This window comes from Stomoxys calcitrans, chromosome 1, assembly GCF_963082655.1.
Source record: "Stomoxys calcitrans chromosome 1, idStoCalc2.1, whole genome shotgun sequence".
NCBI classification, from domain to species: Eukaryota; Metazoa; Arthropoda; class Insecta; order Diptera; family Muscidae; genus Stomoxys; species Stomoxys calcitrans.
Window position 1 is genome coordinate 57308091 of NC_081552.1, and position 19519 is coordinate 57327609.

At 41.5% G+C, this 19519-nt stretch overlaps 1 protein-coding gene across 2 annotated transcripts in view; it reads left to right on the top strand.

Moving 5' to 3' along the window:
- The first annotated feature begins 16573 nt into the window (after positions 1-16573).
- LOC106090308 (G2/mitotic-specific cyclin-A) overlaps positions 16574-19519 on the top strand; it is a 66011-nt gene continuing 63065 nt past the window's right edge. Inside the window, exons 1-2 of one of the 2 annotated variants that reach the window (XM_013256465.2) lie at positions 16574-16968; positions 17279-17720. In XM_013256465.2, coding sequence (XP_013111919.2) covers positions 17463-17720 — 258 coding nt within the window. In that variant the 5' untranslated portion in view covers positions 16574-16968; positions 17279-17462. The remainder of the gene's footprint in view (positions 16969-17278; positions 17721-19519) is intronic. The other variant, XM_013256466.2, reaches the window with a different exon arrangement.

Below are 19519 nucleotides of genomic sequence, written 5' to 3' on the forward strand. Positions count from 1 at the left end.
TGTCAAATAAGGTTCAAATCGGTTCATAACCTGATATAGCTGCCATATAAACCGATCTGGAACTTGACCCCTAGAGGTCGCAATTATTATCCGATATGCCTGAAATTTTGTACGATGGATCCTCTCATGACCACCAACAAACGTGTTTATTATGGTCTGAATCGGTCTATAGCCCGATACAGATCCCATATAAATCGTTCTCTCTATTTTACTTCGTGAGCCCCAATGGGCGCAATTCTTATACGAATTGGCTGAAATTTTAAACAGGTCTCCAACATATAATTTAATTGTGGTCCGAACCGGACCATATCTTGATATCGTTTTAATAGCAGAGCAACTCTTTTCTTATATCCTTTTTTGCCTAAGAAGAGATGCCGGGAAAAGAACTCGACAAATGCGATCCATGGTGGAGGGTATATAAGATTCGGCCCGGCCGAACTTAGCACGCTTTTACTTGTTTTCTTGTTTTTTCGCGTTAAGTATGTGATTTAATAAAATAAAACCAGTTTTAAAATAAATGCGTAAGTTATTTTCTTTAATAATTAATATTTTCTATGTGTTGATAATTTTCAACACGACCTTATTTATTCAATATTGTTGTTTTTAATTCAAGCTCGAGGTCTTTTTATACCCTCCACCATAAGATGGGGGGTATACTAATTTCGTCATTCTGATTGTAACTACTCGAAATATTCGTCTGAGACCCCATAAAGTATATATATACTTGATCGTCGTGAAATTTTATGTCGATCTAGCCATGTCCGTCCGTCCGTCCGTCCGACCGTCCGTCCGTCCGTCTGTCTGTCGAAAGCACGCTATCTTCCGAAGGAGTAAAGCTAGCCGCTTGAAAATTTGCACAAATACTTCTTAATAGTGTAGGTCGGTTGGTATTGTAAATGGGCCATATCGGTCCATAACCTGATATAGCTGCCATATAAACCGATCTTGGGTCTTGACTTCTTGAGCCTCTAGAGTGCGCAATTCTTATCCGATTGGAATGAAATTTGGCACGACGTGTTTTGTTCCGATATCCAACAACTGTGCCAAGTATGGTTCAAATCGGTCCATAACCTGATATAGCTGCCATATACACCGATCTAGGGTTTTGACTTCTTGAGCCTCTAGAGTGCGCAATTCTTATCCCATTGGAATGGAATTTCGCACGACGTGTTTTGTTACGATATCCAATAACTGTGACAAGTATGGTTCAAATCGGTCCATAACCTTATATAGCTGTCATATAAACCGATCTTGGGTCTTGACTTCTTGAGCCTCTAGAGTGCGCAATTCTTATCCAATTTGAATGAATTTTGGTACGTAGTATTTTGTTATGATATCCAACAACTGTGTAAAATATGGTTCAAATCGGTTCATAACCTGATATAGCTGCCATATAAACCGATCTTGGGTCTTGACTTCTTGAGCCTCTAGAGTGCGCAATTATTATTCGATTTGCCTGCAATTTTGTTTATTATGGTCTGAATCGGTATATAGCCCGATACAGCTCCCATATAAATCGATCTCTCTATTTTACTTCTTGAGCCCACAAAGGGCTCAATTCTTATTCGAATTGGCTGACATTTTACACAGGTCTCCAACATATAATTTAATTGTGGTCCAAACCGGACCATATATTGATATCGCTCTAATAGCAGAGCAAATCTTTTCTTATATCCTTTTTTTGCCTAAGAAGAGATGCCGGGAAAAGAACTCGACAAATGCGATCCATGGTGGAGGGTATATAAGATTCGGCCCGGCCGAACTTAGCACGCTTTTACTTGTTGGTTTTTCTCTTTTGTTTATTATTTATGCATCGATATTTCGCATTTCTTCTTGTTTGAACCGTTGTGTGGGTTCTGTTTGAATCGTTGAGCGGAGCGGATGATCTTGATCCCGCTTGATGATCTGTTTCTGTTTGACGTCTGTTTCTGTTTGACGTCTGTTTCCAGTGGAGCGGCAGATCTAGAGCCCGGGAGTTGGCTAAGAATGGACTCCAAAGACCCAGCTGCGGTGGTGGCATCAGGCCGTAGCAAGTTGTCTGCTATCGAAACCTCGACTGGTGGAGCGACTGCCCCAGGCCGACAGACGACTAGTCAGCAGGGACTTTTAACGAAGACACCAGGTTCAAGTCTCGAGGACAAGGCCGAACCTATTCTTTTTTCGCATGCCTATAGCTTGCCTAGGCCATCGGCCTTACCCGGCAAACCAAGAGATTGGAATAATAGAAGACACATCGCTCTCAGATTTATTGAGAGGCTTGGTGCGAATGATCCTAAGACTCTCACTAATAGGGAGAGAGACTAACTAAATTGGACTCGGGAGTTCGCTGTACAGACTACCCCAAAGAATACACGTCTAGGAAACTGCATCGCAGTCAGCCAAAAGGCTGCGGTCACCTGGAAGCCATTCCATCCCTAAAAGAACTAGGGCGAACAACAGTAAGATGGGTCCAAGAACCTTTGCTAATGTCGCTAGGGACAGTTTGGTGATGGCATTTGTCGACAAGGGAGAAGAACAGGGCTGCATGCCTAGGAATAATTGGAGTGGGATAGTCATAGACTGTCACCAGTATATTCCGATGTCCTATTTTGTGACGAAGCAGGCTGGTATCGAGGCCGATACAGACTATTTGCCTTCGAGGATCAATGCCCAATTTAAATGTATCGTTGTGCGCTAAAAAAGATTGGTGAGATGTGGCTGGGTGCAGCACTATATTTAGTCAAGAAGGTAGATATTCCTTCCCGACAATGGCGCATGCTTGGATACCAAGGATTCGCTCAGATCCTAAATCGATACTTGGAAAACTAAGATTGGTAGATTAGATGAGGATGATGGTGGCCGTAGACATGCAGTATTCGTACTTAACTCCGGCTGTCTCGCAGACCTCAACAAGTCTGAAGGGGTTGTATCCTACGGATTCAACAAGTTAAACTAAAGGTCTATAGAAGCGGTGGGGTTGGGGAATCAGCAGACGACTCTACAGTTGTTGCTGAACACTTGACTGAGGAGCTATCGACCACATCGCTAAAGTCTGGCGGATTTCAGGAGACTGAAAATCCTCCTGCCACAATCGAGACAGGAGGAGATGGCATCGAAACGGGACCCGACAAACCCTGTGTGGGTGGGTCACAAAGTTGGACTGGGCTCAATGTGCGCGCCAGCGGGGAAGCACGGAACTCAGAAAGTACTTCGACAGCAGCAGTTAGTGAAGAATCTAAGGAAAAATCGTCCACACCGCAAGTGCCCAGTGTCTTGAGGAAGAGTGGTTCCACAGCTTTCTCATCTGCCCCTGGATGGTCATCATGACAAGTACTAACGAATCTTGTGAGGATGAACTTCTGGTGGAGTCAGAAGACGAGGCTAACACAACAGTGGTGGAATTTCTGAATCCTGACTATGGTCCGGTTTCTACAGATAAATCTCCACCATTGTAAGGCCGCTTCGGCGGCACTAAAGGTCCTTCTGTTGGCTGGGGGATATGACGTGGTTCTTATCCAGGAACCATGGGTGTGTGGAGGATTGTACGTGGACTAAGAATTCCGGTATTTAAACTTCTCAAGGGTATGGGGAATGGAGATACAGAGCCTCTACTCTTGCAAAGGGTAGTCTAAATGCTTTTCTTCTTCCGCCGCTAAGCACTGAAGATTTTGTAGTAGCCAGCCTTGAAATAAACAAGTCTCATTACTGGCTGGCTTCCCTATATATGGCACACGATTCAGAGATGCCGCCTTCAAACCTTAAGTCGCTGGTTGAAGCTGCTTCTGTAGGGAAGAAATGCCTCATTGTAGGAAGTGATGCTAATGCACATCATCAGATATGGGGAAGTTCGGATGTCAACGAAAGGGGTGAGCTGCTTGTTGAATATATTATAAGTTGCAATCTGGCAGTTTGTAATAACGGGGATAAACCGACCTTTATTACCAGGAACAGGCAGGAGGTACTAGATATTACCTTTGTATCGGAAGATATAAGTGGAAGAATATGCGATCATCGTTATATTAGTTTTAGCCTTGGAGAAAATACTGGAGTAGTGGACCCTCGGATAAACAGAAGAAAGGCGGATTGGGATAAATTTCGGTACAAATTCTGCACCAAAACTACGGAGGGTATAGACATAGTGGTCAAGCGGATCACAAAGGCCCTGAATGACTCGCTTGTGTCAGCATACCCTAGTGCCAAGCCAAGGGGCAAATATCGACCGCCATGGTGGACCCCAGATCTGGTTGGTCTGAGGAAGGACTGCAGGAAACTCATCAACAGAGAAAAAGCCACAAGAGCACCACATGATTGGAATATCTATAAGGCTGAGGTAAGAAAATATAAGGGCGAGCTGAGAAAGGCTCAAAACAAATCCTCGGTAGAATTTAACAGCTCCGTGGAGGATGCATCTGAATCCTCTAGGCTAAGGAAGATTCTGACCTATTACGGTGGGGTATATCCAAAAGTCAGGGAATGTATGGACGATTTCTAGTGAGGAAACACCAGAACTACTCGTTGATACACATTTCCCGGGAAATTCTCCAACGCACAACGTGGCGCCAGAAGAGGTTGTTACTGATATGCAATTGTCGGAGGCCATTAGGGAAATTGTGTCTGAGACGAAAATCCTTTAGTCGATAAGAATTTTGGACTCCTTTAAGTTGCCAGGCCCTGATGATGTATCACCGGTTGAATTACAAGCTGTGTCTGTTAGACTGGTTCCCTCGCTTAGGGAGATATACTCTGCTTGTATCAGAATGTCATATATACCTGTGGGATGGATTGACATTAAGGTCATTTTCATTACGAAAGCAGGAAAACCATACCGTAAGGCGAAAGATTTTCGTCCTATTAGTCTGTCATCCTTTATGCTGAAGACTCTTGAGAGGTTGATAGAATCATATCTTAAGGCAAAGATCCCTGGAGATCGCCTGTCGCGGCAGCAAATCCACCGAAACAGCCCTTCTCGACCTAGTCGGCTACATAGAGGGTTCTCTCTCTGTTCAGGAATAAGCAATGGTAGCATTTCTTGACATTGAAGGTGCTTTCAATAATGTAAAGCCGACGTCAATCATGAAGGAGTTGGAGTTTCTAGGCATCAACTCTACCGTAAGAAAGTTTATTAATAACTTACTTACTAAAAGACGCATTACGGCAGGCTAGGGATCTGTGGATCTAAAAATATGGGTCAACAGAGGAACACCTCAAGGAGGTGGACTGTCTCCTCTACTTTGGAATATAGCAAATTTACAATACATTATTGTCTCTGGAAGAAAAAGGCGTAAAAGTGGTAGTGTATGCTGATGAACCTCTACGTCCAACAGCAAAGTGGGATACCGAAAGTGTTCTGGGTATAAATCCGTGCAAGACAGAAGTAGTTGTTTTCAGCAGGAGATACAAGTTGCCTACAGTAGTACCCGCGCGTCATGCATTGGGTATATACTGCAGGTGTCAGACCTATAATGTTATATGGTGTTGTGGTCTAGTGGACGGCGCTTCAAAAGTCCAGCTTCTGCTCAATACTTAACCAGACCCAAAGGATGGCTTGTTTGTGCATCACAGCCACACTGAGGACGACACCATCTGATGCACTGAATTTAATGCTACATCTTATACCTCTGGACATTGTGGCTACCCAAATTGCAGCGACCACTGTCGTGGCCACGGACACTGTATTATACTTGATACAATATCCGTCCCAGTCCCAGGCAGTGTTGATTACACCCTACCTGAGCCGCTTTTTGATAAAAATTACTGTACCACTATTCCTGATAGAACCGATTATATCTACGATATCCCTGGTAACAAAAGTTACATAGACTTCTATACGGATGGTTCCAAACTAAACGACCAGGTGGGCTATGGGGTGTACTCTAAAGATCTAGAAATGGTCATATCGAAGAGGTTACCCGACCACTGCTGGGTGTATCAAGCAGAGATCCATGCAGTTAGGAAGTGGTGGAATGGCTAAGATATGTCATTACGACGATTGGCATAAATATCTTCTCAGACAGCCAGGCAGCCATTAAATACCTGGAGAACGTATTTCTGAACACAAAAACCGCCCTCGACTGTCGCGGATCTCTCAACGAGAAGAAGGCTGAACAGTTCAAAATTCACCTGTTGTGGGTACCGGGCCACAGAGATATCCCAGGGAATTGTAAAGCAGACGAGCTTGCGAGACTGGGAGCTATTGGGTTGCCCAAAAAGTAATTGTCGGCAATATAGTAGTAATATAGTCGGCGTTGACAAATTTTTTCAACGTTATCAGTTATCAGCTGTTACTTTTAGCTTGCTTTAGGAAAAAATTGCGCGAAATTTTGTTTACATTTGTTTGTTTGGCGTCAATTTTAATATGGGTACCACATGTATTGAAAGAAATTCATTTAACAAACCGAATCAACGCTTGTGATATGCACCTTAAACGCAATGAATTCGATCCGTTTTTAAAACGAATCATAACTGGAGATGAACAAGTAAAAAGGCGTTAAGTTTGGCCGGGCCGAACTTTGGATACCCACCACCTCGGGTATATATATAAACCACCTTTCGTCAAATCCGGGGAAAAATGTATACCTTATGACCCCTAGCAGCTTTATAGAAATATGTTCCGATTTGGACCAAATACTAATAAGTACATGTCATTGTTCAATTGTGTAAAACAAAATTTTGCTCTTTTTAGTAGCTGTATCTAAAAATAAACCGCTCTGAACCATAAACGACACGGAAGTTATATCGAAAGTTTTATCACAACTCACTGTCCCAAATTTCTGCGACATCGGACAATAAATGCGCCTTTTGTGGGCTCAAAACCTTAAATCGAGAGATCGGTCTATATGGCAGCTATATCTGAGCCAAATTGACAAAGGATGTCGAAGGGCCTAAGACAACTCACTGTCCCAAATTTCAGCAAAATCGGATAATAAATGTGGCTTTTATGGGTCTAAGACCCTAAATCGGAGGATCGGTCTATATGGCAGCTATATCCAAAACTGGACCGATCTGGGCCAAATTGGGGAAGGATGTCAAAGGACGTAAGACAACTCACTGTCCCAAATTTCAGCAAAATCGGATAATAAATGTGGCTTTTATGGGTCTAAGACCCTAAATCGGAGGATCGGTATATATGGCAGCTATATCCAAATCTGGACCGATCTGGGCCAAATTGGCGAAGGATGTCGAAGGGCCTAAGACAACTCACTGTCCGAAATTTCAGCAAAATCGGATAATAAATGTGGCTTTTATGGGTCTAAGACCCTAAATCGGAGGATCGGTCTATATGGGGGCTATATCTAGATATAGTCCGATTTGGCCCATCTTCGAACTTAACCTGCTTATGGACAAAAAAAGAATCTGTGCAAAGTTTCAGCTCAATATCTCAATTTTTGAAGACTGTAGCGTGATTTCAACAGACAGACGGACAGACGGACGGACATGTCTAGATCGTCTTAGATTTTTACGCTGATCAAGAATATATATACCTATAGGGTCGGAAATGGATATTTCGATGTGTTGCAAACGGAATGACAAAATGAATATACCCCCATCCTTCGGTGGTGGGTATAAAAATGGATTGTTTACAACAACGTTAGTCGAAAACGATCATGGTCCAAGCATGGTGAACCAGCTCAAACCACTTCAAAGGCTGATATCCACCAAAAGAAGGTTATGCTGTCTGTTTGGTGGGATTGGAAGGGTGTGGTATATTTTGAGCTGCTTCCAAGGAACCAAACGATTAATTCGGATGTTTACTGTCAACAATTGGACAAATTGAATACAGCCATCAAGGAGAAGCGACCAGAATTGGTCAATCGTAAAGGTGTCATATTCCACCAGGACAACGCTAGACCGCACACATCTTTGGTCACTCGCCAAAAACTGAGTGAGCTTGGCTGGGAACTTTTGATGCATCCACCATATAGCCCTGACCTTGCTCCATCAGACTACCATTTATTTCAAACTTTGCAGAACTCCTTAAATGGTACAACTTTCGGCAATGATGAGGCTATAAAATCGCACTTGGTTCAGTTTTTAGCAGATAAAGGCCAGAAGTTGTATGAGCGTGAAATACTAAATTTGCCAGGAAGATGGCAAAAGGTTATCGAACAAAATGGCAATTATATATTTGATTAAAGTTCATTCTAAGTTTTATTAAAAATGCATTTTCTTTCTTTTAAAAAATACGCAATTACTTTTTAGGCAACCCAATACCTTACACACTCCAGGGACACTGGAATCTGTAGATATGCCTCTAGCCGAAGGGCAACGAATGATAGATGACCACAAAGAGGGGGCTGTGAGCATTCCAAAACTATGAGGCCTTATCTAGACTTGAAGAGGTCTACTGCTTTGCTGTCATTGGCTAGAACAGACGTCTCAATCATTGTGTCCGTTATGACAGATCACGGTCTAATCGGAAAACATGCTGACAGACTGAAGTTTGTCAGCAACGACTTTTGCAAAAGCTGTAGGGACATCGAGGAAGAAGAGACTATAGAACACCTTCTGTGTGTGTGTCCCGCACCAGCAGTTAGAAGGAGTTCCACTTTAGGTTCTCATTTCTTTGAGAACCTGTCTGATTTAACGGATGTGAACATTCGCAAGTTATTGGGCTTTTTAAAGCGATCTGGATGGTTAAACGGTAGGAACTAGAAGGCATATTTCTTCTTCTATTCCTGTGATATCACAATGGACGAAAACGTCTAAGTGAGTCTGATGGCAGACTGCCACTTTAACCTAACCTAAATTTGTTCTTTTTCAGTGTATGTTTTTTTAACTGCAACTGAATTATTTTTCACAGTGTATCTTGTCTTGTCCCAACCGATCGTGGAACGTACATATCTATATAGTGAATTGTACCATATACCTTAATTAAACTTTATTCAAGCAGGCAGTGATTTCCCGAAAAAGTGAATGGTCCTCATACTTGTTTACAACTTCTTCTCAAAAATGATCAAAACAAGTTACCGTAGTGCCACCAACAAATATCACAGCCAAATGCAGTGATATTCACAGCAGCCATACTCAACGACTGCAAGCATCGGAAGCGAAGCCAAGTCGAAGCGGAGGAAGCCAAGAAAATATCGGTGAGTAGAGTGAACAAGTGCTTAGTGACATAGACAAAGACAAAAGTGACATTGTTCGCGCGCCGTGTGATATTCGTTAAACTTTGCCGTGTTACCCCCGTCAACAGTGAACTTTCGTGGTCACTGCACCGTAAACGCTTCGACAAACTTTGCCGTTTGAGCTCCGTACACAGTGAACTTTCGTGGTCACTGCACCGTAAAAGCTACGTTAAACCTTGCCGTATGAGCCCCGTACACAGTGAACTTTCGGGGTCACTGCACCGTAAAAGCTTCGCTAAACTCGCCGTGTGAGCCCCGTACACAGTGAACTTTCGCGATCACTGCACCGTAAACGCTTCGATAAACTTTGCCGTTTGAGCCCCGTAAACAGCGAACTTTCGTGGTCACTGAAATGTAAATGCTTTGGTAAACTTTGTCGTGTGAGCCCCGTACACAGAGAACTTTCGTGGTCACTACAACGTAAAAGCTTTGGTAAGCTTTGCCGTGTGAGCCCCGTAACAGTGAACTTTCGTGGTCACTGCAACGTAAAAGCTTTGGTAAACTTTGCTGTGTGAGCCCCGTACACAGTGAACTTTCGTGGTCACTGCAACGTAAATGCCTTGATAGACTTTGCCGTTTGATCGTGGTCACTGCAACGTAAATGCTTTGTTAAACTTTGCCGTTTGAGCCCCGTAAACAGTGAACTTTCGTGGTCACTGCACCGTAAACGCTTCGACAAACTAAGCCGTTTGAGCTCCGTAAACAGTGAACTTTCGTGGTCACTGCAACGTAAAAGCTGCGCTACACTTTGCCGTTTGACCCCCTTACACAGTGAACTTTCGTGGTCACTGTAGCGTAAAATCTACGTTACACTTTGCCCCGGTATTCGTACGTTCTCCGCATCGTATCACCGCCTATTTATTTCTTCCCAGGACCGTGTCCTTCTAGAGCACAGACAAGACAGCCCCGACCGTTCGTACTCCGGCTCAATAACCGACGGAACCTGACCTCGACTTTCTCGACGGCTAACCCTGACGAACCCCGCAACGCCACCGTTCCGCCTGGAAGTGCTGACTCCGGCTGCCACGTAACCAAACCACTGGCCGTTGAGCTCAACCTAGCCTACACCTACAAGGATAGGAAGTACTGTACCAGGTCTTCCACTTCGTCCTCCTGCACCACTCAGTATTGACCCGCGCTGCTGCCCAAATCACCGCTCGGGAGTGCCGTTCCCGAATTCCACTGTACCGCAGGCAATAACCGCCGCACAGCCAAGTCCCGTGAACTGAGCGTCTTTGTTCGGAAAGTCCCGTCCTAGGTCTTCACCCACACGGTGTAGCTGCGGGCTAACACATCTCGGAGATTGGAGGACTGTTCCAGGTCTCCACCGACATTAACCAACCACTACCCACTTTGGCCTGCATTTCCGAGTACCGTCCCAGGACTCGGCGTTAAGTATTCGCCTTTATACACTAACTATTGTTACAGCCCAAATTCAAATAAACAGATTGTGAAATCCCAAACAAACTCAGTGTTCTCTACTCAAGTCTCGGCAAATATAAATTTCTGTGACAGACCCTTTCCCCACAAGTTATACCCTGGCACACGAGGGGAAACCTGTCGTTACAATACGTCTTATTTGAGTCCCATATTGCCAAGGTCGGTAAATATGTCTGATTTAGGGGTGTTTTGGGGTTGGGGTGGTCCCCCCAACACTTAGTCCGACAATTGGATAGCATATCATTTTCTACTCTTAAATACTTTTCATTTGAGTCCCATATTGTCATGATTGGTCTATATATATATTTGGTAGGTTTTGGGGGTGTGGCTGCCCCCTAGTCACCCCATCCGAAATTTAGATACCAAATTTTTATTTTTAGGGTACGTTTTAGAGAGCACACTAAATTTTGCTTAAATTCCGACACCCATCACCGAGATCTGGCGTTTCTGAAAATTAGGGTAAGGGGGAGGGTTTAACAATATAAGTGTCTTTATCTGAATCCCATGTGATCTTTATTGGTCTACAAATTTAAGTTTGGATGTAAGGCGTACTCCATTCTTAAAATACTTAATTTCAGCCCGATATTCTCATGATGTCTGATTTAGGGGTGTTTTCGTAGGTGAGACACTTGGCCCTGAAAAAATATCAGCATCGTGTTCTTCTCTCAAATACCATTTATTTAAACCCCATATTGCCATTGGTTTAGGGAAGTTTACAGGATGAAGCGTCCTCCAAACACATGGCCCCAAAATAGGTTATCAAATTTGTTTTCTAATCTCAAATGTTTTTCATTTGAGCCACATATTGGCATAGTCGAAAAATGTTTACCCTTTGGGGGGTGTTTTGGGGATGGAGTGATGCCCTAGATACATGGTCCTACATTTGCAAAATGTATTCTTCTCCCAAATTCCTTTATTTGAGCCCCATATTGCGATGATCAGTAAAAAATTGCTGTTTGTGGGGTATTTTGGGAAAGGGGAAGACCTCCAGAAAATTTTTCACGAATGTGGGTATCAATTCTTGCTCTACCCCCCAATACCTTTTATTTAAGCCTCATATTGACATGGTCGGTAAATATGCCCGGTTTAGGGGTGTTTTGGGGATTGAGTTGAACCCCATATTGGCAATGGCCTCAAAATTGGATATCAAATTCGTTTTCTAATCTCATTTAAACTCCTCATTGCAAAAGTCAGCACATATATCCAGTTTGGGGTATTGGCCCTAAAAACTATAAATATTTAGTTCCACTTTCTTTAAGACCCAAATTGTCTTGGTGAGCAAATATTTATATCTATTTGGGGGTTGTTATGGTGGTGGGACGTCCTCTAGACAGTTGGTCCCAAATGCCTTAAATTTGAACCCTATATTTCCATAGTCAGCAAAAATGACCGGCTTGGGGTTTGTTTTGGAGGAAGAGCGGCCACTCAGTGTGTTGGCCTTAAAAATACATTACGGATTCGTATTCTACTCTAAAAACCCTCTTATTTGAGCCTCATATTGCAAAAGTCAGCAAATACTTCCTATTTGGGTGGTGTTGTTGGGGTGGGGTGGCCCCATAGCCACTTTTTCCGAATATTGATATCAGATTCGTGCTTTAATCCCAAAGACCCGATATTTGATCCCCATATTACTATCGTCGTAAATTTGTCCCCTTTGGGGGATGTTTTTGGAAAGAGGCGGCCCCCCAAACACTTGATCCCCCCATATTTGGATATCAGATTCTACATTCAAATACCTTTTATTTAAGCCCCATATTCCCATGGTCAGTAAATAAGTCCGGTTTTGTGGGGTATTTTGGGAAAGGGGTAGACTTTCAGAAAATTTGTCCCGAATGTGGGTATCAATTCTTGCTCTACCCCCCAATACCTTTCGTTTGAGTCCCATATTGCCATGGTCGGAAATATGTCCGATTTAGGGGTGTTTTCGGGGTTGGGGTGGTCTCCCCAACACTTGGTCCGACAATTGGATATCAGATACGTTTTTTAATCTTAAATACCTTTCATTTGAATCCCATATTGTCGTGATTGGTCTTTTGACATTTCAATTTACGGCATTTGCCACTGAAGGTAGTTTCGTTGGGGGGAGTTTTTTGTTGTTGTGCTAATGACGCTGCCTCTTAATTGTACCATGGGTCTGAACATAATATAAAACAAGTAAAAGCGTGCTAAGTTCGGCCGGGCCGAATCTTATATACCCTCCACCATGGATCGCATTTGTCGAGTTCTTTTCCCGGCATCTCTTCTTAGGCAAAAAAAAAGGATATAAGAAAAGATTTGCTCTGCTATTAGAGCGATATTAAGATATGGTCCGGTTTGGACCACAGTTAAATTATATTTACGTTGGAGACCTGTGTAAAATGGCAGCCAATTCGAATAAGAATTGCGCTCTTTGTGGGCTCAAGAAGTAAAATAGAGAGATCGATTTATATGGGAGCAGCATCGGGCTATAGACCGATTCTGACCATAATAAAGACGTATGTTAATGGTCATGAGAGAATCCATCGTGCAAAATTTCAGGCAAATCGGATAATAATTGCGACCGCTAGAGGCTCAAGAAGTCAAGTCCCCAGATCTGTTTATATGACAGCTATATCAGGTAATGAACCGATTTGAACCATATTTGGTACAGTTGTTGGATATCATAACAAAATACTACGTGCCAAAATTCAAATTGGATAAGAATTGCGCCCTCTAGAAGCTCAAGAAGTCAAGACCCAAGATGGGTTTATATTACAGCTATATAAGGTTATGGACCGATTTGAACCATACTTGGCACAGTTGTTGGATATCATAACAAAACACGTCGTGCAAAATTTCATTCCAATCGGATAAGAATTGCGCACTCTAGAGGCTCAAGAAGTCAAGACCCCAGATCTGTTTATATGGCAGCTATATCAGGTTATAGACCGATTTGAACCATACTTAGCATAGTTGTTGGATATCATAACAAAACACGTCGTGCAAAATTTCATTCCAATCGGATAAGAATTGCGCACTCTAGAGGCTCAAGAAGTCAAGACCCCAGATCGGTTTATATGGCAGCTATATCAGGTTATGGACCGATTTGAACCATACTTGGCACAGTTGTTGGATATCATAAGAAAACACGTCGTGCAAAATTTCATCCCAATCCGATAAGAATTGCGCACTCTAGAGGCTCAAGAAGTCAAGACCCAAGATCGGTTTATATGGCAGCTATATCAAAACATGGACCGATATGGCCTATTTACAATACCAACCGACCTACACTAATAAGAAGTATTTGTGCAAAATTTCAAGCGGCTAGCTTTACTCCTTCGGAAGTTAGCGTGCTTTCGATAGACAGACGGACGGACGGACATGGCTAGATCGACATAAAATTTCACGACGATCAAGAATATATATACTTTATGGGGTCTCAGACGAATATTTCGAGTAGTTACAATCAGAATGACGAAATTAGTATACCCCCATCTTATGGTGGAGGGTATAAAAAGGAACAAAATATGAAAAAAAAATTTAAATCCACCAAGAATTTGAAGTGCTAGTGGGATTTAGAAACAACGTTGGAGTTGGACAATTCCATCAGTTGGGCATGTGAGTCAACCTTCTTAATTCAACCATGAAGGTGATTGACGTTTTCTCAACACACACAAGAAAATGTTGTGCGTGCGTGTACACTTGTGCGTACATGAGCAGAGAAATGCGAGAAAGAATATAACAACAAAAAGAATGCAAACAAAAATCTGACATATTAATAACGTCAAACCTGGCCGGCTATTAACAGCTGTTCTTGTGAGACCATTTTTTTAAATCTGCCATGGTGCATCGTGAGGCTTATGTAGAATATCTGTCGTCAGGATTGCCATATGTTTTTCAGAAATAAGTGTGGCCACTCACAAAAATCCTCTATTGTGAATGGCACAGTAAAATTTAAACCAACATTTGCGTGCATAAATCTTAAAACATTTTATTTTATTTTATTCGTTTGGGCATGTTTTGCAAATTTTATATCATGGCGAAACAATTAAAGGTGGTCTCATTTGTACAACAACCACAAATCATATGATGCAATCCGCCATCTTTCCATCAAGCTGATAGCCAACACACAAAGAAATTTGTGTGCGTTTGTGTATACGAGTGCGTACATGAGCTGTGAATAAGTGAGAAAGAAGATGACAACAAAGAGAATGCAAACAAAAATCTGACTTCTTAATACCGTCAAACCTGGCCGGCTGGTAACAGCGGTTCGCGTGAGACCACCTTTTTAAACTTGTCCAAATTACAGAAAGATGTCTAGGGGCCTAACACAACTCACTGTATCAAATTTTGACAAAATCATACAATAAATGCGCCTTTTATGGCCCCAACACCTTAAATCGGCAGATCGGTCTATATGGCAGCTTTTTTCAAATCTGGACCGATTTGCGCCAAATTGAAGAAGGATGTCGAAGGACCTAACACAACTCATTGTCCCAAATTTCAGCAGAATCGGATTAAAAATTTGGCTTTTATGAGCCTAAGACCTTAAAACGGCGGATCGGTCTATATAGGGGCTATATTAAGATATAGTCCGATATAAGCCATCTTTGAACTTAACCTGCTTATGGACAAAAATAAAGATTCTATGCAAAGTTTCTGTGATTTCAACAAACAGATGGACGGACATGTCTAGATCGTCTTAGATTTTTAAGCTGATCAAGATTATATGTACTTTATAGGGTCGGAAATGGATATTTCGATGTGTTGCAAACGGAATGACAAAATTAATATACCCCCATTCCTCAGTGGTGGGTATAACAAATGGAATCGTCCATTGACGTTTACTTTTTTTGGCGGGTGACATTCTTCATCTACCTCGAGGCACCACCGCCACCGGATAATTATAAGCACCACATAGGCTGGAACTTTGAGCTCCATTGTAGTGTAGTGTTCATTATTGCCACGAAAAGCTTAGCTGTAAGCCAAGGCGGATTTAAAAAGGTGGTCTCACGCAAACAGCCGGCCAGGTTCGACGATATTAAGATGTCAGATTTTTTTTGCATTTTCTTTGTTGTCATCTTCTTTCTCGCATATTCTCAGCTCATGTACGTACTCATATACACACACGCACACAAATTTCTTTGTGTTTGGCTATCAGCTTGATGAAAGATGGCGGATTGCACCATATGATTTGTGGTTGTTGTACAAATGAGACCATATTTAATTGTTTCGCCATGGCTGTAGGCTATCGGGCGCAACCACATGTTGCGGATAGTGGAGTGCTCCATACGGATTAGCTGCAACCACAGTCGCGGATAATCAGCGGCAACGAATGAAGAGTCTCGGCGAGAAGCCGGACGGCACCGGCTCTTGCATAAATACTGATTGACAATGATGCTCATTATGACAAGACGAATTATTGGCGCCTTTAAATAACCAGTGATCATCTTGTTCCATCTGCGATTCCAGCACGGGTTTGCTCATCTATGGAGCTTGACGAGGATCGCCACCTCCACGTACAGACATGTGGCTACAACAACAGCAACCTTGACGCACAAAGGAACAATTTGTACTTTTGGAGCTACTAGAAGCACTTATTTGTATCCAAATTTGCTGAAGTACTCTTAAGAGAGATAAAGGACTTCATCGGGTCAGTCCAGTGCGTACAACAAACCGGCTGTCATGGGATTGTCGTAAATAGTTGTATACAACCTTTTTAGGCCCCTTTATGTCTATCATAGAATCCGTGGTGGGCACCTAAGGTTATTAAATTCTGAAATTTTTATAATTTTTTAATTTCACATTGTGCTTAAAAATTCTCGCTCAAAAGTGACATTTTGACATTTGCTTCGCATTGTTGACAACTGTTACGATATATTGTACATGGAACCATGTACGCTTTTGTTCGGCATGTCGTGCCATAAATTCTTCGTTTAAAATGAGGTACATAAATTGTCAACTTTTTTTTTTCGTTTGCAGAAGGACGAACGTTTGCGTTCGACGTCAACAAACAGGCTATAAAACACGGAAACTATTTCAATAACCACTCATAATGATGTATCATGTAAACTGAGCATATAACTACAACCCTGCTACAAGGCAAAATGACAAGCCACCATATGGCAACACTATATAGAGGCGCTCGAAATTCAAACAGCCCAAGCAAAGAACAACCATCAACATTCAATACAGTTCATGACGGCCACGAGAGAACAAGTTGCGCAGATCTTTAGAGAGAGAGTTTAATTCTGAGAATTAATAAGACGTAAAAACGGCCAAAAATGTTGTAATTTGTCCAAAGAAAGTGTAAAACTAAATAATAAATGTCTATTGTGTAGGCTTTTTGCGAATATCGCGAAGCTAAATGTGCATAAATATTATTTGTTGAAACGCCATAACAAATCAGCGTGTGTGCGTGTAGAGTTTTGCGAGCGATCTAAGTACGAGTGTGTGTGTGAGTAAAGTAAGCATCGAAACGAGGATAAAACGAATGAAGAAATGAATGCAATGACAAAATTAGCGAAACCATATATTTCAGTCAAAGTTTATTGGAGATGTTTTTACAACGAATCAAACGGGATTTTTTTATGAAAGTATATAGCATAAAAATAGTTCAAAATTGGAACAAGAAACACATATAAAGAAAATGTAAAAAGAAAAACCGAATAAAACAAAATCAAAAAAAAAAAATCATCCAAGCAAGCCTTATTTTGCTTTCAAATATTTTAAACAAAATATATTGAAATTTATTAAATATTTTCACTTTATTATAGAAAATCCTATCATACTTCCCCTCTACTGCGACGAATTAAAACCAATAACACCCTGTTCATCCGTGTGATTTGTGTCAGTTTGTAATTTTATGGTGCATATTAAACGCGTGTGACTGTGTGCGTTTTTATAACATAAAAAAGAAGGAACACAAAAAATAAAAAAAAAAAATTGCTTGAAATTACAATGGCCGCTACAACCACCACCACCAATGCTGCTTTCCAAATCATGCAGGATGCCGGAAAAGAGAATCCTCGCAATATCCCCACTAAGGGCAAATCCAATGTTCTGCAGCCATTGGGTGCCAGCTCCATGGGAGCCGGTGGTGGCGTCCCTTTGAAGCAAGGACGCGCCAATGTTGCCACTCTCAATTCAAATGCCAATGTACGCATAGGCAATGGCAACAACAACAATGGAGTACATGCAGTAGCGGGCACTAAAGTGGTAAGTTGGCAACATGTTTAGATCACTACAGATCATTCAAACATACCAGGAGCAGGGGGAATAGTTAGTTGGTGGTAGTTTTGAATGTCTTTTTCCCCTGTGTGGCAAATGACGACGATGGTGCTGAACATAAAGAATTTTGTTTTCATCATCTGACGTCATTTTCGTATGTATTGTTTTTGTTGTTGTTATTTTCATCCTATGCTCGGATATGTTGTTATTGCACTTCTGCAAAATTTAAACACGACTACTTAACTCTCCTCTTTTTGTTTTACTCTACGCTTCTCTTGTACATTTTGTTAGCATAGTACATTTAATACCAGACTTTTGAGTAAAAAAACTCATTTTGAATATTTCCCAAGTCCTCTTTATGATACACTTCTTTCTTGCATTTTCTTTGTTACCCGCTCTGGCGTATTTTATATGAATTTCACAAACACTTGTACACTGATATATCCTTGTTTAATAACTTCTTAAGCGAATTTTCATACATTTATATTATCCACCTGATAATTAAGTAAATTTGCCGCAAATTTGCCTTTTAAACTTAATATTTTACTATACCTCATTTCATTTTATCACATGTTTCCATTCGCATGTGTATATGTGACATAGCGCGAATTTGAAAGGTTTCATATTTGCACAGATGTTTTGTCTCTCATTCCCTATTGTAAAGAAGAGTTGCCCAGTTTTCCCCTTTTTTTTTTTAAAGGAGTAAATTGTAAACAAAATGTCTTTTAGAGATTTGATAAACGCTAAGCGTTTTAGTGTTTTTACCGATAGTTTATCTGCATTAAAAGCTATTATAAACCTAACTAATAATGGTTGTACTGCCATTAACAAAATCCGAGATTTACTCATATTCAACAAAAATAAAATAACTCTTTGTTGGGTACATACATGGTCACGTCGGACTTACTGGTAACTGCAATAGCCAAACAAGCTCTTTCCGCGCCTTTAATTACTCACTCTATAATCGAGAAACAAGACGAAAAAATCGAAATATCTAAGGCGTTAGCTGAAAATCTGATGGAAAACAATAAAAGCTTTCACCATCAGCCCTATAATTCTTTAAATCCAAATAACGTTCCACCTATTTATCCTACAAACATTGAAAAATGTAAATAAAGAATATTCTCCCGACTGTCAAGAGAAAATGCTTAACAATAAACTAATGGACTCCCTACAATCCCTCCCTACAGGATTGATCCGATGGAATCTTTCATCGGCAAGGGCTGCCGCCTCGGTGTACAACAACAACCATTGCTCACTTTCTTTATAATCTTATATATACTATAGGTTAATTACTAAAAAAAAAAAAATAAATAATAATTTTTGGCTGAGTTGAATGTGAAAATGAAATCAATGGATTGATCTCTCATCAACGTCTCAGATTTTTTTTTTAAAGACGGCAACCATGGAGACATTTTGAACAGCAAAAAAGAGAATAAAGTTAAGTCAAGTTAAGGCCGCTTTATGGTTGTTGTTGTAACCACATTTTCATGTGGAGGTGGCGATCCTCGTCAAGCTCCTGCAGGTTAGCTCGCTCGTTCGGGTTCAAAGGATCGATCGCCGCGGGAACAGGGTGGCCATTGCTTATTTAAAGGCGCAAATAACTCGCCTTGTCATATCGAGCATCATAGGCACACAGTATTTTTGCAAGAGCCGGTGCTCCGCAAAATGTGGACGCGCCCGGTAGCTCGCTTCTCGTGAAAGCAACACCACACAGATCGGACCCCAATGCTCCAGCCTGCGTGGTGTTTTTGGAAAAAATTTTCAAAAATTTGTATTTTTGGAAA